General features: G+C 31.7%; 2 protein-coding genes and 1 long non-coding RNA gene across 9 annotated transcripts; 2 read left to right on the top strand and 1 right to left on the bottom strand.

The window, feature by feature from the left end:
* The first annotated feature begins 6,213 nt into the window (after positions 1-6,213).
* LOC121217685 (uncharacterized) lies at positions 6,214-7,077 on the top strand. Its single transcript, XR_005913864.1, has 2 exons — positions 6,214-6,494; positions 6,819-7,077. It is a non-coding gene; the product is annotated as an uncharacterized lncRNA (long non-coding RNA).
* Positions 7,078-9,819: 2,742 nt separating this feature from the next.
* LOC107906382 (coniferyl alcohol acyltransferase) lies at positions 9,820-12,339 on the top strand. The gene is made up of 2 exons (XM_041093633.1): positions 9,820-10,651; positions 11,183-12,339. Exons 1-2 carry the CDS (start codon positions 10,253-10,255, stop codon positions 12,137-12,139), a joined length of 1,356 nt encoding a protein of 451 aa, XP_040949567.1. The 5' UTR covers positions 9,820-10,252; the 3' UTR covers positions 12,140-12,339.
* Positions 12,340-13,816: 1,477 nt separating this feature from the next.
* Positions 13,817-21,326, bottom strand: LOC107906381 (uncharacterized). 7 transcript variants are annotated; one of them, XM_041093629.1, is made up of 13 exons: positions 20,961-21,326; positions 19,630-19,773; positions 19,433-19,490; positions 18,913-19,002; positions 18,469-18,582; positions 17,633-17,782; positions 16,963-17,100; positions 16,164-16,672; positions 15,727-15,826; positions 15,543-15,602; positions 14,774-14,866; positions 14,565-14,684; positions 13,817-14,460 (listed from the first exon to the last, which is right to left on the bottom strand). In XM_041093629.1, exons 2-13 carry the CDS (start codon positions 19,665-19,667, stop codon positions 14,137-14,139), a joined length of 1,794 nt encoding a protein of 597 aa, XP_040949563.1. In that variant the 5' UTR covers positions 19,668-19,773; positions 20,961-21,326; the 3' UTR covers positions 13,817-14,136. The 7 variants fall into 7 exon arrangements, with proteins under 7 accessions (XP_040949563.1, XP_040949565.1, XP_040949566.1 ...); XM_041093631.1 differs by having other exon boundaries at positions 16,972-17,100; positions 20,961-21,261; XM_041093632.1 differs by lacking the exon at positions 20,961-21,326 and adding an exon at positions 20,358-20,867 and having other exon boundaries at positions 16,972-17,100.
* Positions 21,327-22,300: the final 974 nt, after the last annotated feature.

Raw genomic sequence — 22,300 nt, 5'->3', positions numbered from 1 at the left:
ATTTGGCAAATTATCCCTTGAATTTTAAATTTAAACATGGTTACTGAAATCCACACAGTCAGACAATGGCCCTTCTTTCACTTTACTCTAGATGGAAAAATGGTTGAAATTTTTTATTTCGGCTTATCTTGAATATCAATAATCAATATACTAGAACAACGAAACTAATATGTATAAATTATAATGATATTTTTTTATTAAGATATTATTATTAGAGTTTCTGAACCAATGTGGCACTTCTATACTCGATCTGGTAATCAGGTTGGATATAGGGGTGTCACAATTTAATTTTCAATGAATTCTTTTTCTCTAAATAGGGATGATTTTTTTTAAATGAAAAAGGAATTAAAAATTATTTAAAATAACATATCATACAACGTGTATACGTTTTATTATTATATGGGTTTTTATTTAATATATTAGTGATAGGATTTTTTTTAATGATTAATAAATTGCCGTGTGTTTCATTAAAATTTTTAAAAAGTATTTTAGCCCGCTTATTAAATTAAAGAACTATGATACCTACTTATCAAATAATTATCCTCATTATATTTCTAGAACAATAAAGTTACTGATCAACCATATTTTAATTTAAGTAGAGAAATTATAAAAAAAAATTATAATAATATAAGAGTGTTTTTATATTCTTACATTTAAAAGAATGAGGCAGAAAATGAGAAAATAGAGAAATACAAGTAAGTGATTAAGGGAATAGGAGTAAACTTTACATTCACCAACTTATTTTGTGGTTGTATTTGTCATCCATGCGTTGGAAAGTTGGAAAAAATAGTAATATTTTTTTGCTACCATCTGCATTACTATGTCAATATATAATTTCGAACCAATTTTTAAACTGGATGTTTATCATCTTATTCAAAGAGTTTAAGTTAGGTAACATTTGAAAACTTACTTCTTTTTTTTAATTTTGATTTTGGATTTTTAAATAAATAAATATATATAACATTCTTGAATATTTTTCCAATATATGAATTTATTGAATGTTTATTAGGTAGTGAAAAATTCTTAAAAATTCAACAAATTCATTTTTTTTTATATTCAGACCCAACTAAATTATTTATATAGCAAATGAAATGTTTCTTAAATTTATGTTCCCAAATGCTTATGTTATTCATATTACAGATGACGGCATCCCATATCGCCTCAATTTTGAACTCAATAAATAGTAATCAAATGTCGCTGTTTTTGTTTGTTCAAAACTGTTGTTATTTAAATGAAAAAGGTTTCTTAGCCCATTCACAAATTTGTTGTTATTTATATGAAAAAGGTTCGGCATATAATTAATATATTGTCAACCAATTCTTAGCCCAGTAACAAAAATATTATCTTATAAATATAAAAATTTGTGCTCCATGTTTCCTATATAAATGTCCCTAAAAATGGATTGAAAAAGTACTTTTTTTTATTATAAAAAATAGAAGTAGAAAATTTTAACTTTTCTTTAAAAGTGTTCAAAAAATACTTTTAAAAAGTGATATTAGATTAATATAAAGTACAAATGACATCACCAATTACACATCATTTTTTATTTAATGTGTAATTTAATATAGTTATACACGGTAAAAGTAAATAACCAAAAAAAGAAAGAAAATAATAATGCAGCAATTCGTGGTCCAAACATTGAACTTCCACAAAGTCGAGGAGGGGCTCTTTTGTACAACATCGTACTCACCACCTAACATTTTGTAAGATGGATTAATATTGCAATTTTTGAAATCTAGGAACACAATGATAATTGTTGAAATCATTTTTATTAAAAAAAAACGGGGATCGACTTTGAAAATAAAATGGGAGTCGCCACCGATATTTTAATGAGGTATGATCGGATTACCTTAAAAATGATTTTAGGTCTACAAACTTTGAGAAAATAGGTTCGGGAGTCGGTTACGCATGAGGAAGGGTTAGCACCCTCGTGACGCCCAAAATTGGTACCGAATCAATTGTTTAATGTCTTAGTGTCGAGAATTTGAAAAGATTTTAAAATACGATCCTTTGAAAAGAAAATTTTAATAATCGAATTGGAAAATAAGACCTACCCACTTTAAAGAAATAAACTGTCACACTTAGTGAGTTAGAGTGCAACGATTCAATTTTCGAAGTTAGATTCGTCTTTTTAAATTTTAAAAATTCATACATTTTGAGAAGGATATTTGGTTATTTGGGTCAATCGATAAATCAAAACCCAGTAAGTTAGGGTTTAATTTTCTTAAAATTCCTAAATACCAAATATTACCTTTATTTTAAAATCGAGATAACAAAATGTCATATCCAGTAAGTTAGGATCCAACATCTTTAAATCTTAAATGCTTTATTTTAAAATTGTATGGTTTTAAATAAAATAAACACTTGGATACCTAAATTCGTCGAGAAAAATTGAAGCCCAGTGAGTTAGGGCACAATTCTCTCGAGAGCTATGAACACCAAGCTTTTTTGGAAATTATGAAATAAAATGATTGTAGTGTTTTAATAAAATACAACTCTTACGATTGGAACATGATTGAATAACAATACATATAGTGTAAAAGATAAATAACAATCTAAACTTGTAACACCCCAAACCCGGTCTAAATGTTATGACCGGATCTGGAGATGTCACATTGTAACACCCCTTACCCGTATTCGATGCCTGAATAGGGTACGAAGCATTACTAGAAGACATACATTTGCATACGTATTAAACCGAGTTACAAACTTTCATCCAAATTAAAACTTTTAAATTATTAACGTGCTTTTATAATTCTTTACAACATATCCTCGAAATATTATATTCATAACAAATAGGGCCTACGAGACTCAATATTTACTCATGCAATTCAAAGCTTCATTTCCATTTCATTCAATTCACAATTTCTTATGTTCATAATTTAATTCAATTTCTCAATCCAATATATATATTTTAAGCATCTAAGAATATAATTCAAGTTACACAAACTTACCAGGCTAAATTATAGAAATACCAAAATTTAGGGACATTTTGAAAATTTTCTATTTTCCTTGAATTTCCATTCAATATTGATATAAATTAATATTTCATTCAATTTACTAGTTTAAATAATAAAACAAATCATTTCATGCAATTTGGTCACTTTTTGACATTTTTACAAGTTTACCCTTAAAATATTACTTTTATTCAATTTAGCCCCTGAACCTAAAACATGCAAATTAGCCATTTATAGTGTAAACCCATGCTAGCAGAATATCCATACATTTATTTTCCTCCTCCTCCGCTCCATTCCACATCCTTGATTTATATAACATGCTTATAAGTAACATTATCTATGATTTCAATATTTACTTGTAAATTTATTCAAAGTTGTCCATCTGAGTCATAGTCACTAAATTATTTATATCTTGATCTAAAGAAATTCAAATTAGGATCTGCTAATTTTCCTTGAAACAGACACACATATCTTCTTACCATAAAATTTCCAGAATTTTTGGTGTAGCCAATAAGTACAGTTTATTCTTTAAAGTCACCCCTGTTCAGCTGTCTGACAGTTTTGACCCTTCTTTACTAAAAATTAATTATCTCCTCGTACGAGATTCAGATGATGTTCCCGTTAGTTTATATTGAAAATATATTCATCAAGGATTTTAAATATATAAATTAAATCCCATAATTATTTTTCTTCAATTTTTGATGATTTTCCAAAATCAGAACAGGGGAAACCGAATTCATTCTGACCTTGTCTCACAAAACTTATTATATCTCATGATTTACAATTATATTGCTTACACCGTTTCTTCTATAAGAAACAAGACTCAATAAGATTTAATTTCATGTTTTATTCATCCTCTAATTCGATTTCTACAATTTATGGTGATTTTTCAAAGTTAACCTACTGCTGCTATCCAAAACTGTATTAGTGCAAAATATTGATTACTAAGTTTATAACACTCTTATTTCCTTCTCTACACTATTTCTCATCACTTTCTCTTATTTTCTCTTCATTAACATATCAATAACATAAAACCTTTTATAATAAACCCTACATTAACATCAATTTCATACTTTTTCAATAATATCAAACGCAAAAATATATTGGAGTCTTGATGTTCTTACCTTGCTCAATTGTTTTCAATCTTTAACTTGGTTTTCTCTCTCCTCCAGCCTCTATTTCTTGAATCTAACTTGATATTCTAGCTCCCCATAGTCTACTTGTTATCTTTCTCCCTTGATGGCTATAGAAATTCCTTTGATTTCTAGGTGAAAATGGTAGATTTTTGGTGGAATGACCAAATTGTAAAGAAAAGAAAGTTTCTTTCTTTCTCTTCTCTTCATACGTTGGAATGCATGGGAGAAGATGATGATTCTTCATCTTTCCTTCCATATATATACTAAATAGAATAATAATAAAATAATAAAATATCATTTAAAAATTAAATTAAAATACTAATAAACTAATATTTATTTAATTAATTAATAAAAAAATCTCCAACATCATCATTATCTTCTAGATTTATCTCTCTTCTAATTAACCATTTTGCCCTTTATGATCTTTTAAAATTCCATCCTTAAGTCATCACTTAATTTGGTAAAATTGTAATTTAGTCCCTCAAAATTCTTTACCTTTTTCAATTTGGTCCTAATCCATCCATTTTTCTTAGTTTCTAGATCATTCCACCCTTAAAATATTTACACCATTGGTCCTCCAACTTTTCATATTTATGCTTTAGCCCCTCAATTTTTGAATATTTACTCTTAGGCAACAAAACTTTTCTCACTTTTACGATTTAATCCTTTCTTGAATTAGTACGTCATAATATATATCCTAATGTTGCCATAACTCAAAATTTCCCTTTTTGTCACTTTATTTCCTTATTTTACTATATCAGAAATATTATCTTTCTTCCCTTACTGTAGAAATTTTCGGGGTATTACATTTCTCTCCCCCTTAAAATAAATTTTGTCCTCGACATTTCCTTGTGTTATTTTGATCATGAACTTCATCATTTCTATATTCTGTCGATTATCCTTTTTTTATTCATTTCTATCATAATGCAACCCATGTCATAATTTTAAAAAAAATTTCTTCGGGTTTGTGGTCCCGAAACCACTGTTCCGACTAGACCCAAAATCGGGCTGTTACAAAACTTAAACTAGAAGCAATCAAGCAATTAATAGGCAAATACAAGCAATGGTTTTAATCATATTATACATACATCAATATTAATAATTAAACATCGAATGAATCAATGAACAATTTTCCAAAAATATACCAGGATACTAGAAGGAAGAATTATACTTAATAAGTCCTATGTACAAAAGTTCTTTTTTAAAAAATATTTATACATGAACTTAAAATAATAACATTGAATAATAATATTTAGAATAAATTTGAAACAAGTAATATACATTTATTAATTTAACAAGTAGTACGCATAAGGTGAAAACTCAATATAAATAATGATCTATATAATAATATGTAAAAGTTGAAATATACAAAATATGGAGGAAGATATATATATATTTTTTAAAATAATTATGTACATATATATAATAATATTACGTTTTAAAAAAACTTTTATACAAATAAAAAATATATAATGAGTGAAATTAAAGAAAAAATATTATAGAATAAAAATATTAAAGAATGTATATATGATATAACGAATTTACATAAAAAATTATTAATCTAAGTGATAATGAATATATAACAAAACATAATACAAAATAAATTTTAAAATAATAGTATATAATAGATTTTTTTTAAAAATGTATGATAAATTTAAAATAATAATATATCTTAAAATTATATTAATAAACTTAAAAAAAATGTCAAACGGATGTTAAAATATACTATAAATAAATTTAAAATAGATACCAATCCAATTTACAATTATGCTATTAAAAACTAAATTTGAATTGAAACTTAATTTAAAGTACAAAAAAATAATTAAATGAAATACTAAAAAATAAGAATAATAAAAAGTAATCGCATTAAAATTACAACATTCAAAGGACTAAATTTACAATCAATTCAAAACTAAGGACTAAAGTAACAATTAAGCGCACAACTTCAAGAATTCAAATCCAGAGAACAAAAACGCCACCGTTTGATCTTGGACCAAAATGAAATCAGAATAAAAAATGTGGCACAAATTAAAGAAATTGAAGAAGATCAAATTGAAACTATATATAGAACCCATAGGGACTCATCGCGCAAATAAACCAATGATATGAAACGCGCGGATCCTTCCCTCGGATCGGGTCACTGCACGGGTTTGAGCAAATACGACGCCGTTTTGGGGGCCACTGATTCAGGTCCCAAATGACGTCGTTTAAATGCCCTATAAGAACTATTTTCAAAAAAACCCTAAAATTATTTTAGCCACATGACAAAATTTTGGGCATTTCTGCCTCTCAAACGCTGCAAATCCGCAACCACCCTCTGCCGTTCCAAAACCCAGGCCTCCGCCCATCCCACTCCGATTCACACAGAGGGGAAAAAGGCTTCATTGGCGCCGACGTCGAGGTAAGATCCCCACCTTTCTTTATACTTTTCGTATATAAAATAAGAACAAATCGAAGAAAACAACAAAGGAAAAATAAATCAAATCAAATAAAACGGAATCGGAGAATCACCTAAACGATGTATTCTTTCTAGTTTTTGAATTTTTTTGTATTTTTGTATTGATTTCGTGTCTGTGTGTAAAAAAAAAGATCCTCCGTACATATTCTTTTGGCCCTTTTTATAGCCAAAATCGAATGAAATTACAGTAAATAAAAAATCTCTATATTCGCTGGCCCTTTCCGTTATTTTGCTTCCTTTGCTTGCTGTTTGTTTGCTTGTGTGTAGGTACGACTAGCTGGAGCGTACGGAAGCGCGTGCGAGGAACGGCTCAGAGGTGGCGCACGCACGAAGGCAGAGCCTATGTTTGATTGCGGCGCGAGGGCAGGAAGCTGCTAGGGTTTACTATTGTGTATTTTGGTATTAGGCCATTTGGGCTGAATTGGCTATTGGGCTGGGGTATGTTGGGGTAATTCGGGTTAGGTTTATATAGTATTGGGTTTGTAAATGGACATTTGGGCTAAACTTTAATATTTTGTTTTTTTTTCTTTTTTTATTTGGTTTAACAAAATGGGCTGAGCAAATTGGCCTATTACAATAATGATAGAGGAATTTTTTAAAATCAATAATAAGAAAAATAAATAGTTACAAAATGGGATGAAAGTAGATTGTTTATGAGCATGGATTGTTTCCAACATTAAAAGGTGATGTCACCGATATATTAAACGAGACTACTTATAAAAATAAATAAAATAATATTTCAATTTCAAAAGGGATGCTTCCGAACGAGGACAAGGAGTGACACCCTTTTTCATATGCACTTTTACTTTTTCTTTTGTATTTTTTAATCAAATTTCATATTTATAGTTTTTATATTAATAAAAAAGGTAACGTTGTTTTATTTTCATAAAATTTATAATTATAATCTTTTAATATTTAGAATAATGTCCAAAATGATAATTTTTTTGATAAAATTGACATAAAAAAATTAAGATAAATTATTTAAATAATCACTCAAATTTTTTAACAAGTTTTTATTTTGGTTACCAACTCTTTTTTTTTTGGTTAATTTCGTCACTCCTTTAGGTGAATTTTCAATTTTAGCCACTCCACCATTAAAATGTAGGGTCATCCAACAAATGTTATTGTAGCTTTCTTTTTATTGGTATAATAATAAATTTAATCCCTAATATTTTACACATTCTATCAAGTTGATTCTATTTTTAAAAAATTTAGTACATTTCGCCCTTAACGTTTACACATTATGAACTCGGTATTATTCTAAATATTCAAAATTTTATAATTATAATTATTAAAAAATAAAACAACTCAACCAATTTTTTTATAAATATTAAAATTTTTATGACTAAAATAAGAACTTGCTAAAAAAATTGAGTGAATATTTAGATAATTTACCCTAATATTTTTATGTCAATTTTACTAAAATTTTATCAAATTGGTCATTATTTTAAATATTAAATATTAAAAATTATAAAATAAAACAACTTAGCTTTTTTTATAAAATAAAATAAAATAAAATTATAAAAACTATAAAAATATAAGATTTGTTTAATATATATATATATAAAAGTGCATGTGAAAAAGGGTGTCGCTCCTTGTTTGGCGTTACTCCATTCGAAATTAAAATTTTTAATGAAAAAAACCCCTAATAATAGACACTACCATGGACACTACTCTTATTACACTAGACTATACAGAAGCAAGTTGCAACTCATAGTATATTGTAGAGTTGTTCATGGATCGGATCAGGTTGATTTCGGGTCGGGTCAAGTAAAAATTCTAGGTTAAGGCCTGACTCGCTTATATTAAAATTTTTTATATAAAAATAAAATTTAAAAATATAATATATCAAATCCACAAAAACATTAAAATAAATGTTTCCAAACAAATGAAAAAAATTTAAAAAAAAAATACTTAAATAACTGTAATATAAGTGCAACTTAGTAGGTAAATATCGCTAAATTAGTAACAAAATTAATAATAAAATAAGAGTTATACAATGCCCAAACTATAATAACAAAACAGTAGCAATATAATTACGAAATGATAGCAAAACAATGAAAAAATAGTGGTAAAACAGTAATAAAAAAAACAACGAAGTTCTTAAAATTCGGGCCTATATTCTGTATCAAAACTCATTTTTTAAAATAGAAATCTAATATATAGAATATTATTGGAAGCAGTTTTGAGATTCAAATTAATGGGAAGCTTGAAAAATGTTGATTTGATATTACTAGTTGTTTGAAAATTGGATTCCCTCATTATTCAGAATGTTTGTGGGATAGTTAGTTTGTAACCAATAAAATCAAGAGAAAGCAAGGCATCTGCTGCTTTCAAGCACACAAATTTAAAGTTAACAAAATAATTCTTCTGTTTCACTTTTTGTATCCCCTCAATTTCCTCACCTGTTTCACAAATCAAATTAAGTTAATAATCCAGTGTGCGGTACTTTATAACAAATTTTACCTTAAATATTATCATCCTAAAAATTTGACCTTAATAGTTTTTTTTTCCTTTCATTTAATTTTCTTGTTAAAAATAATATAAAGTAATAGTATTGCTAAAAGTTTTTCTATTTTATATATTAAATAAAAGAATCTTAAGAAAATATATGAAACATGTATTCCACATGCAAATAAAAAGTTTGGAGAAGGACACCAAATTACAAGACAGCTAACCTACATTCATTAATTGAATTTGATGGTAGCCATATAAAGTTGACTTGTCGGATGAATGGATTGCTTTATAGTATCATTATCACAACTATCTGACATGCTTTCAGCTTTCAATGCTTTTTAAAACAACTTGAGTTTTTAAATATGGAAATAAAATTTCCACACCGTTTTCCCAAGTTTGCACACTCATTACCACTTCACCAAAGCTGTTCATGTGTGAGCATTCCTCAATTTCGCTTTCCAGATGCATTTTATTTTTTCAGTTGTAATTGAATAGAATAATAAAGTCAGAGATGAACATAGATAGAAGCCATGCAAGTTTAATGACCTTACTCTGGGTTGTGACCATGCCTTCATCGCCTGCTTTTTGGGGTTATTGGTAATATATAATAATAAATTTATAAATAATTCATTTGTGTTTCCATGGATATAAACTTTTTGCTGGTTTAATGACTTTAGCCATAAAATAAGAATTGCATAAGAGCTGGGAATACTACAGCAAATATCCAAAACTGGATTAGGAACAGATAAGCTAAATAAAAGATAGGCCCATGATTCAACATAGAGAAGTTATAGAATTAGAGTATAAACGAGACAAATTGATTATAGGCCGAGAAGTATTTTTTCTAACCTTGTTGGATAATGAAAATACAACAGCTAAAGCAGGTGCATTAGCCATGCATGAAGAAAATGTACACCACACAAAATAAGTGGACAAAATAAGTACAACAGAAAATGTACACCACACAAAATAAGTTGATAACAATTTAGAGTACGTAATTAAATGTGTAATTTATATCTTAAACTCTAAATCCTAAATCTTTTAGTTTATTAATGGTTTAGCTTTTAGTTTATTAATGGTTTAGTATTAGGATTAGATGAAACACTCTTAAATACTTTCTTTGCCTATAAATTGAAGTTACGATGCTCATGCAAACTCATTATTACCATTCTGTTACGATATATCCCACCAAGAAACAGAACAAAAAAGTAAAAGAGAACCCCAGAGCTAATAGGTAGGCAGGCATGGGCGCAAAAGCAGATTTCACGGTGACGGTGAGCAAGCATGAAACTGTGGCAGCAGTGTTACCATTGCAACAACACTGGCTACCACTCTCTAACCTTGACTTGCTTCTGCCTCCCGTCAACGTGGGAGTTTTTTTTTGTTACAAGAAACCAGAAAGCAGCATCGTGAGCTTCACTTCCATGGCCAGTGTTCTGAAGGAAGCCATGGCTCAGGCTCTGGTCTACTACTACGCCTTTGCGGGTGAGGTTGTGGCTAACAATGTGGGCGAGCCCGAGCTGCTTTGCAACAACCGTGGGGTGGATTTCGTAGAAGCTTATGCTGATGTTGAGCTTCGAGACCTCGACTTGCATAACCCTGATGAAAGCATTGAAGGCAAACTCGTACCTATAATATCTGAAGTATAACCAAAAGACTTGGGAAATATTTCTATTCACCCTTTTCACTAGACGACGACAAATTTGATGGGGCCGACAACTTCCTTTCCGACCTGCTTTTAGACCACCCAAAATGATTTAAAAAAAAAAATCTATTAGAATACTGCAATATGTCTAAGTTTTAGATCATCTATGCCACAATTTAATCAATATGAAACAAATAATAATATATATCATCATGTAGTAGCATACATGATGACTGTCCTGAGAGTCAGGATTTGTTAATAATCATAGAATAAGGCTAAGGAATTATTCATTAACAATATATTAACTATGATAATTAACAAAAAAATAATATTTTCCTTTTATATTCTTCATGTTGACTTTAATTACTTTCTATATTTGAAGTTGGTAGCTAAATATTAGTAACTTTAATAGTTAATTTAAAGCTTCAATTTTAGTTTTTACCTATTGAGCCATTTTTAGTGAGAACTAAACTACTTTTCTTTTTGGAAATAAACGAGAATTAAACTTGTATGTATATAATACTTACAGGCAACAGAACTTAGATGCGGCGGAATAGTGGTGGCATGCACATTTGATCATCGAATAGCAGATGCCTACTCAGCCAACATGTTTCTTGTATCATGGGCTGAAATGGCTCGATTCAAGTCAATCTCTTTGGTGCCCTCTTTTCAAAGGTCTCTGATGAACCCCAGGCGTCCAGGGTGCATCGCCCCCTCCTTGGATCACATGTATGTGCCCTTCTCCTCATTACCACCCCCTAAACAGCAACGTCAATCCACTGATCATCTCATTAGTCGCATATATTACATCACTTCGGAGCAACTCAACGAATTTCAATCACTAGCCTGCACTAATGGATACAAAAGGACCAAGCTTGAGTCTTTCAGTGCCTTCCTATGGAAACTGATAGCAGTCCTTGCTGCCAAGGACGGTTTCAATTGTACCAAGATGGGGATTGTGGTGGATGGAAGGGTCAGATTAGGTGAAGGAGATGAAGAGAAAGCGAGTTCAATGAGTTGCTATTTCGGAAATGTTCTTTCCATTCCGTTTGCAGGGCAGAGAGTAAGTGAACTGATAGAGAAACCGTTGTGGTGGGTGGCTAATCACGTACATGACTTCCTGGAGCAAGCAGTGACAAAGGAACACTTTCTGGGCCTGATTGACTGGGTTGAAGCTCATCGTCCTGAGCCAGCACTATCTAAGATATATAGCAAGGGCAGCGAGGAGGGACCGGCTTTTGTAGTGTCATCGGGGCAGCGTTTCCCGGTTTCGAAAGTGGATTTCGGATGGGGTAGGCCTGTATTCGGGTCATACCATTTTCCTTGGGGAGGGGATTCCGGATATGTCATGCCGATGGCGAGTCCTGGTAGAGAAGGTGATTGGGTGGTGTACATGCACCTCTTAAAAAGGCAGTTGGAGCTGATCGAGGCGGAAGCTAGCGATGTGTTGAGGCCCCTTACTTCAGATTACCTTGAACTTGATTAAATTTTTCAACCTGCTTTCAATGTCCAAAAATAACAATTGCTATCAGAAATCTTAAGTTTGAAAGTGGCGTGTGAGTACTAAAGCTAGCTGGTTTGGAAGTTTGTGCTGTATGATATTACTACTTAAAAGAGTTCTTTAACTTTGATGTAAATTTGTAAAATGCAAAATAAAGTACCTATTTACCGGTGGTTAATTTCAATCAAAACCCAAATATGTGTCTTTGCACTTTTTAAATTACATTATTGAAATTTAATTAACTTTTATATATATAAAAAAGTAAATTACATTCAAGGTTACTAATTTGTTAGTATATTTATGTTTTGGTCATTGAACTTTAAAAAGTTATAAAATAGTTATTGAGTTATTCAAAATTTTCATTTAAGTCGTTAAGTTGTTAAAATTGTTGTTATATGGCCTTCTTTATTCACACCACCTATACCAGTCGAAAGCTCTCCTCCTTATCCTCTTCTATGGTCCAATTTTTTTTTATGAAACAGCTTTAAATGTTATAATTTACAACCAAAACCCTAACAACTTTATTTTTCAATCCCATTCTAATCAATTTGGATCTAAGGTATGTTTTTCTAATCGTTGCTTCGAGCTTGCTGCCTGAACTTTAAAAGAAAAATAACAAAGTTAAATTTGAAGAAAAATTCCACTCAATATTTTCATCAAAATAATTAAAGATAATAATTATTTAAATTGATTAATGTTATTATAAAAATAAATAATCATGTCTAATTAAAATATAATGATTAAATCTTCAAAATGATAATAAAGGATTAAAATTGAATATTTATCATCATAAGATAATGGAAAAAAAAAGCACTATCACCTGTCATTGTAAAACTTTTGCTCCATCCTGGTTTTCTAATTTGGTAAGGACTTTTGCTCTTTGTTTTCCTTTAAAGATAGCATAAAATAAAATAGGATAAACAGAAGTTGAAAAATAATATCATATATATATATATAACGAACAAATAATTAATGTATAACCCGAGCTAGATCATAATGACCGGTTGGATAAGAAATTGATTGAAGTATTAGTTTAGAAAAAAATTTAAATTAATTGAGTTAAAAATCAATACGAATCGATTGAACTGAATTTTTTTACTTTTTAAATTTTTAATTAAATTAATTAAATTGATCGGACTAACAAATTGATAATTTAATAGATTCAACACCAATCTAGTTTTTAGAAAATTGAGCAAAAATCCTTACAAAATAAGAAAAGTCGGGTTTTAATAAAGTAGAGCAAATTCCTAAACATGTCTGACTCACCACTCTGTCCTTGCAAATTGTAATAATGATTATGTTTTGAGAGGTTGCTATTACGATGATTTATTATCCAATTACTCGATGGGTCGCCATTCAAGCTAGGACCCATTTACTGTTACCTAAACATGAAGATAAGAAATGGTTGGGTGAGTTTAATGCAAGTTTAACGACTTCACTGGGTTGTGAGCAGTCCTTAATCGCCTGCCCTTTGGGGTTATTGGTAATATATAATAATAATACTAAATTTATAAATAATTCATTTGTGTTTCCATGGATATAAACTTTTTGCTGGTTTAATGACTTTAGCCATAAAATAAGAATTGCATAAGAGATGGGAATACTACAGCAAATATCCAAAACTGGATTGGGAACAGATAAGCTAAATAAAAGATCGGCCCATGATTCAACATAGAGAAGTTATAGAATTAGAGTATAAACGAGACGATTTGATTATAGGCCGAGAAGTATTTATTCTAACCCTGTTGGATACAGAAAATACTACAGCTAAAGCAGGTGCATTAGCCATGCATGAAGAAAATGTACACCACACAACATAAGTATTGTCACTCTTGATGCATGGGGACACACCAAAACTGCTAATCACCCTGGTCTTTCTCAAGGAATTATATGTTACCATTCACTAATTTTTGTACCTTACTCTCTGTGTGATTCAACTCAACAAGCAAGGAGAAGATGTAAAACCTATTATCGACATATTATCATTGGATTGAAATGTTTTTATCTGGCAAGAATAAGTAACGGAAGCGTGAATCGAAGGGAAGAATGCCGCAGTTTCGAGATCCAAGAAGGCTTTGCCTCCTTTGTGATATGCATTGCTCCACAAAGGCAGCTTGATTTGGCGGCAGGTAAAGAGATATCCATACTGCCAAATTGGAATCATCCACAAAGCCCTTAGTGAAGCAGTGCAGTAACTTCGGAACTAATAGCTTCCCTTTGCTGCTAACCCCAACCGAAGCTCGTATAAAATCGCGTTGTGCTTCTTCAAGCTCTTCCCTAACATTCTTAGCAGTGTAAATTCTCACCTGCCATTTGCACCTCATTTGTCATAAATTCTACAACTCAAAATAACCGAATTGACTGTGTATGTGTGCTTGTGAATAAAGAGGAAACAAACGATGGAGATTACCGCAGGTGATGAGTACATCCCAGAACTGAGTGCAAAAGTTACGAGTGGTTCGTATGTATCGATTGCAGACTTGCGTTGCTCATCTGACACCTTCAGTTTGTGAAGGGCAAGAAGCAAAGCCTAACAAGAAGTTTTAACATTTGTTGGTTATCACCAGTTTTAGTTAGTGAAGTACGAGAAGCAAGAAACATGTCACAGAAAATCCGTACAATTTGCGGTCTATGCAATGGTGGTTTCATCTTCAAAATTACATATTCGATTGCAGCTGCGCTGAAGGAGTAGCCTCCAACTGTATATGCTGCCTGGAAGAGTAAAAACATTTCATCAGAAATAACTGCAAAAATCTAAAACTTGACTAAATCAATAATCATCTTGCATTTCTCCATGTGAAGTCATCCCCTTATATATAAATTAGATATAAATATATAACGTAGAAGCTCATAAATTGTAGATGAAATGAGATCTAGAATGAAGAGACTACTAAATTATTCAATGCCTGTTGAACCAGGAAGTTCTCCAAAGTACAAGATTTGAACATTGGAGGGCCGGCATATACGAAGGGCTTAATCTTAATTCTTCTCTTTCGTTAGTATTGCTTCTTTTAGGAGATAAACCCTTTCTTTAACAGTGATTAGGACAGCTGCAATCTGTATACTCATAAATACTTGAGAAAAAACATGGTACTGGAAATAATTTAACACAAAGAGCCCCACTAAACAGCCAACTATAAAAAATTAATCTGGACTGTGATTAAGTCTTTGTACTCTACAGCATAACTAATGGCACCCACATGTCCGTTGAACAGTAATTCAAAATCATTGACTAAAAGTTACCACGACACTTTCCCCCTTTCTGAAGGGGGAAATGGCAAGTCTCATATCAAACTAGATAGAGATGCTAAAAGATAATAAGATAAACATGTAAAACAAGGAAAATAAACCCGATATAGATTCAGGTTGCTCATTCAACAATTTATACCTTTTGCATCAAGGAGAAGAGCTTCAAGTCACTTCTTGGAACCCCATATGCTAAGTAAGCCTGTTACAATGTGGATACCACACACAGAACAATATTGTCAAGATGAACTAGTATGCATGAAACTCCACTACTCTTGAGATGTAATTGTAAAATTTAAACTTGCAAAAGAAATAAAGAAACTGACATGCATGATTAGGGCGTTATACAAGTTGATCCAAAAGGCAAGCTTCTCGTTGCAACTCAAGTGTATAGGATTCACTTTCGCCAGTTGCTCCACAAGTGTTCTGTTCTCCAAACAATTGAAAGCAAAAACAGTAATGAATCATATATAGTCCCATACAATAGTTATACCATCCAAAAAGAACTTAGTATCTTAAAGGTTGTTAACTTACAAGTTTTTCATTTTTGGAAAAAGGAAAGAGTATGATCCATATAAAAACAAAACATGTAGACATTCTACTCATGCTCTAATCACTATACTTACAAATCTATTAGGCTATTACTCTATTCTGGTGAATCTGGCCCCATGAAAGTAAATCTCTACGGTTCCAAAATCCTGATTTGATAATCATTTGCCGAGTTAGAAGCATTTAATCAAAAAGGTTTGACAAGCTTTAATACCTGAACTTCCTTAAGGCCCCAGATGCATATTCCAACTGCTGCTTCCCAACTGACATCCAAGATACTTCAGTTGATAATCCATAATTTCCGATTTCAGCCCAGCTTAATTTCCCACGTACTCTGTACGGATCAAAGGAATTCTCTGAAGCCAAAACTTCAGAGTTGCTTTGGATATCAACTTGAGGGCTCTGCACCCAAGAAGGAATCATCGAACGTTCTGATGATGTCCACCACGATGAATTTGATAGATGTCCCCGAGGTGATAGAGTTGAGCTGTGGCTCTTAGACGCAGATGATTTGGAAGGTACAGCTGAATCTGCAAGAGATATAAATATATTTCTCATGCATCTCACCATCTCTTCTGATAGCCGGTTAGGGTGATCCCAAAGGCCTTTAGGCGTTATCCCTCGTGAAATCTCCTCAAACCTTAAAGGTTGAAGAGATTTGCCATCTGTCTTTGCAGATATTTTCTTCCCGTCATGATGCAAAATCATGCCCATTGCATTCTTCTGAGAATCATGAAAACATGAAAACATGAAATACTAACAAGAAATTGCATGCTTTCAGTGAACATCATGTAAAAGGTAGTTTTCCATGTTCTCTTCAATTCTGAACTCAGAAACTGGTTATAGAAGTAGATAGACAAAATACTTATTAAGCTTTCAGTAAAAGAATTTCAGCTAATCAGCTGTAAAAATGGGACCAATGTTTTATCCAGTATGATGCACTATAGCTGTCAAAATAGTTATAAAGCTGAAAGCCCTATTCTAAAGAGGCACAAAGGAAGCTAGGCATTTACCTCTCTTACCAAATCCAAAGACGATGAATCACCAGTAGATTCTGAGGGGTGGTCAGTACGCTCTTGACATGAGTTATCATCTGAGGAATGATGCAATACAGAATCTGAGTGCTGCAAACACCTTGATGATGGTGACATCTGGATAACAAAAGAAATTTTCATATTCACCGCCAAGGTATGTATAAAAATATATGCAATATTTCTGTAATATCACCTTCATATCATCTATTCTTATATTTTATAGTTAAATATAGTATTGACCATTACAGAATAGGAACTGTAGGCAAAGAACAATTAAATGTGTTATGCACATTCAGCTCATCTTCACAACAATAGACGATTCTTAACAGAAAATATATGTTTATCATTTGGAGCACAAATCAAGGTTTATAAACCACATGAATTTGTTTTCGTATGACTTACTCCTGTCAGTTAACTACAACAAGTATATAAGATCAAAATCATCACAACTAACCACAACAAAGCTACAGGCTACAAAGAACTATAACCTTTAAATCATTGGCTTCAACAATTTTTCAGAGCAAGCTTAACTTACAAAAAAAGAAAGTTAAAGAAATAGAAAGGAATTGCAATTGTAACTAGGAAGGATTTATGTTTTTATAGAATGACATTAATTAGCAGCAATTTGATAATGAAGAGAGATACATACTGATGGAGAAACTGAATGCCTCAATCGATATTCAGCAAGCCTCCGTTCATTTCTCTCTTGACTAAGTTGAAAATGCAAAGAGATCATCTCCTGTTCGAGTTTTGAGATGGTACCTTCCAATACAGCAATATGGGATAGAAGCTCCTGAGCCTATAAGAGAATAGGAACAATGGAAACATTATAACAAACTTTATTAAAGAAACCAGTTCACAATTTAATGGTAATGCCTAATTTGAATGTACAGAAAAAAGGATTTCATGAACACTTCGGTGAATTTAATAAGTAGAAATCACAAAGAACCAGAGAGAAGCGGTTAATATAAACACCAGATGGCTGCTTATTATGGATATGTTCAAAGCATAGTAACATTTTCAGTAAGCCCAAAATTTTACAATATGAGGACTCATCTTGTGATGCGTGGAATGGGATATTGGCTTAAACAATAACGTCAACATTGATGAATCATCCAGACAAATGCTGTATGATACATGTGCAGATAAGGATACAAACATCAGCTTTGTTGGGACAAAAAAATCCTAATTGTTGTCCAAAAGTTGTTGCATAAAGGAGTAAGTTAACCTTAACTAACAAGAATAAGAGGTTTTAAAATCTACACTTTCAGTTAGAAAGTAGAGTATAAAAGCTTGTCATTTATCATATAAAACAACACTTGTGCCATTTTCCAACCTTCGTATAACATATTGCTTTGAACTTCCACAAAAATTTGGCTCACAAACAATCACCGTGAAATATGAAAACCGGCAGCAGCTACATCTAGACAAGACCATAAGGTGAAATTACCAACAGCAAGCAAAGATTAAATATAACTGACATACATGGTGCGGAAGGCATGAAGGACTCGACAATTCTGAAGCATTTTTCTCTATAGCACTTTCCAAAACAGAATGCAAGTCTATCTCTTCTTGCAGCTTTTGTTGCAATCTATGTACCTGTCAAAATATTCGAAAAGATATAGTTGCTAGAGTCGAATCATATGGACTAAAATAAGTAGATTTTCTCAAGCATTCAGCATATTATAACCAAACTGAAAATATAAGACTCCTCTTAGAAAGGCCATAAAAGAAAACCATCAATAAACCTCAGGGGCTCAGCAAGTCCAATCCCGATACTAAAGTTAGATTAATTCATTGCCTATTAGAAGTAACAAATTTCACCAAAGATATACAATCTTCAATGCTGCAGGACAACTACTTAATGCCATCTTAAGTAACTAGGGTAATGCAATAAATAAAAGTTTATCACAGTTAAGTAATGCTTACATCCTGCTCAAGTTGAAACCTGTAAGGATAAAAATCGCTGCTTTTAGAACATGATTCAACACTTCCAGTCTCTTCATTATAACTTGTTTCCTGAATAAATCACCAAAGTCATTGTGAATATCAAATCTAAAATGAGAGAAATTTTTAGAAATAACCAGTACTGCAGTAAAAATCTTATTATAGCCCCTAGAAAAAGAACAAAGGAAAATTCTTAGGACTTGAAGTCAGCCAACAAACAACATGAAAGAACTGCTTGTTTCTCTCTTTTGCAATGGGTAGAATATACTCAAAACTATGGGTCAGGTTGTAGATATTCGATATGTCATCAAAAAAGAAACTCTAATGACCAGTGTGCTAAAATCGCAGAAAATTACATAAAGATGGACTCCAACAACATTCAGATAGAAAAAGGAGGGAAGAAGAATAGCAAATTGTTTTGACCGACAATGACATAGTTCCATGGATATTTCATTCAGTGTTAATCAACAATCATTATAAGGGCAAGAACACCATCACTTACCTCTATCGATGAGTTATTGTCTTGAAGTTCACTAACAATATCTAGCCGACCTTCATTTCTGCAGAAAAAGCCCATTCAAAGGAAAGGAAAATAAAGAAAAAAACCATGAGAAATAAAATAAAATAAAAACTAATCGTAAGCTATTAAGAGCATAAGAAAATTATCAAACAAAGAAAATAAACAAATGCAATCCTTACTGGCTTAAAGCAGATTGAACAAGCGAAGAGTCAAACATCTTGTATTCATGGGATTTAGCTTTCTTCCAAATAGAGAGGACCCTGGAATTTCCAAAATAGCTTGGCTTCTATATCACCCCCATATGCAAACAAGCATCATAAATTCTGCAATTCAAACATCAAAAGACTACTTTTATTTTTTCTAGAATTTTAAATTTGGGAAACTTAAGATAGATTTGGTCATCAATGATCTTTTGTAAGAATGAGTTGTTTTTGGACAGAGTACTACATGGCTTGTGAATACTATATGGCTTGTGAATATGCAGGTGAGGACAAAGGAAGTCAATGAATGCACAGCTACCAGTCATTTTCAACACAACCATACAAATCAAAATAAACTCACCCTGGCACCTTTGATTTAAATCACATACAACCAACAGATATTGAAGTAGAAATTATTTCAAAAAGGAAATTTTGTAGAAAAACAAAATATCTTTGAAACCATTTCAGAGTTAATGAATTGCTTTCCCACTTCATGAAAATCAGAGCTAAAGCAAAAGCTGGGAATATTATGAGGATATAATTAACACAAAAAAAAAGGGAAAGGAAAATGACTAGATGCAACGAATATGCAATTATAAGAAACAAAAAGAAGTGGGGTTATCTCCCACTGCTAATTATGGAACACAAAAGCAGCTTCCATTGTGACCCTAAAAAAAACAAGCAAACAAAGGGAAAACTTGACAAACCCTTGAAGAGTTAATCAAAGTTTATTTAAAAGCAGAGAAGTTGGTTGCTTTTCTGCCCTTTTCATACCCATTGAAAGGGATGAAAAGTCTAATGAAAATGTGGATTGATGGATGGAAAAAAATAAGTGAAACCAAAACTGAGATTTCAAAAGTAGTGGGGCAAACAGTAAATGGACAAAAAGGAAAAAGCTATTCAAGGGTTTTTTCAGTTTCCACTAAGTAAAAAGATTCAAAACCACAATTAAATGATGAAACAAATTGAGTCAATGTAAAATTAAAAGGTAAAACAATAACAATCCAAAGGACAGATCTTAATGGTCCCCTTTCGTGCTCCAAGGACTTTGTTTTTCTTTTTCCATACTGATACAACTCATAGGCTGACCCATTACCCATAATGAGTGCCCTTTCCTTACATGCATCTTTCTAAACCTCACAAAAAACTAAAAAAAGCAGATAAAAGAAATAAACAAGAACCCAATTTCATAATTTCAAATAAAGAAATGGAAGGGGAAGAATGAAATTTGTCATAAAAAAGAAGATATCTTTAATCCTAAAGATTAACATCAGAAAAGTCCATTTCCAGTAAAAACAAAAAGAAGAGACCTTTGACAAAAAAAAAACCCGAAAAATCCAAGCTTGCTAGACACTTGAACAAAAAAACAAAAATTACACCCAAATCCAACTTGAAACTTCTTCTCAGCTTCTTCAGCTTTGTTTCTCAGAGGAAGAAAAAAAAATGGACTTCGTGGTCAACTGGGGGTACTTAAATTCTCTCGATATTAGCTTGAAATTCAAATCTATCGAAAGTGGGGGTGGATATAAATGATTGACAAAGATACGGTTGAGCTAACTAAAGACTTGGTAAGAGAGATTTCAAAACAGAGTAAAAACAAAAGTACAAAGAATCTTATAACAACTTCCAAAACATGAAATGTTAAATATATATAGATATATTATTTTGTCTTATGAGTTATGACTAACTCAAGATTATGTGGTCAATTTAAAATGGGTATGACATTATATGTTTTGTGTCGTGTCTGCTTGTGGGCAGAAGCTAGTGAAGTAGCTGGCTGATACCTTTTGTTGTGGAAAAGGAAGGGTTTTTTCATTAAAAATAAATAGGACCCATATTTTCAGAATTTGGGTTTTGAAATTTGAAATTTCGAGGAAACCCCAATCCATTAGCAAGAAATCATGGAGATTATGAATTTATGATTATGATGATGCTGTTTTTCTCATTTTGTGTGAATTTATTAAATCAATTGCATGGATTTTTTCCCCCACGCGCCACTGAAGGTTTACAAGGGTGAACATGACATTGATTTATGTTGATATAGATGTGATGTAGAAGTTTGGAGCACGTCTACACAAAATGTCGAGAGTGGCAATAGTCTTTGCTTGCCGGCGGGGTGAGAGTGAGAGCCTCCATTTTGGCAGTCTTTCCTCTCCACCCTTTGCCCTTTTCAATAATGCGTCCACCTCAATTTGTTAGCTATTGAGGGCATTAATGGTCAACCCCGCTGTTGTGATGGGTTTTGTCTTTTTCGATGCAAGGTATTTTGGGGTTGCTTTTTGCCTTTGTTGTTTCAAGTTAGCAAAGATGTGTCTATTGTCAAATGCGAGAGCATGAAAGGGTTGTATGAATCATGGTGGCTTCTCTACCTTGATAGTACAGCACCAATAGACGAGTGAGAGTTCTCCTTATGGGTAATGGTAGCCTAATTCAAGTGAAGTTTGCTCTTCCTCAAGCTTGTTGGATATTGTCTTGTATGGATTATATTTTCATATGAGACTTGAGCTTGTAAATCTTTTTCTTAAAAGAATTATCCAGAGTGGTTTAGGAATGTTTGAAGAATTTTAGAGAGATGTTGATATATAGAATCTTGAAGGTTACTAGTGGTGGTTTAGGACTATTTGGAATTATGGTACTACTTTGGCATACC

Source organism: Gossypium hirsutum, chromosome D05, assembly GCF_007990345.1.
Source record: "Gossypium hirsutum isolate 1008001.06 chromosome D05, Gossypium_hirsutum_v2.1, whole genome shotgun sequence".
Lineage (NCBI taxonomy): Eukaryota > Viridiplantae > Streptophyta > Magnoliopsida > Malvales > Malvaceae > Gossypium > Gossypium hirsutum.
Note: the sequence above shows the minus strand (reverse complement) of the source record. Positions and strands in the feature narration are given on the sequence as shown.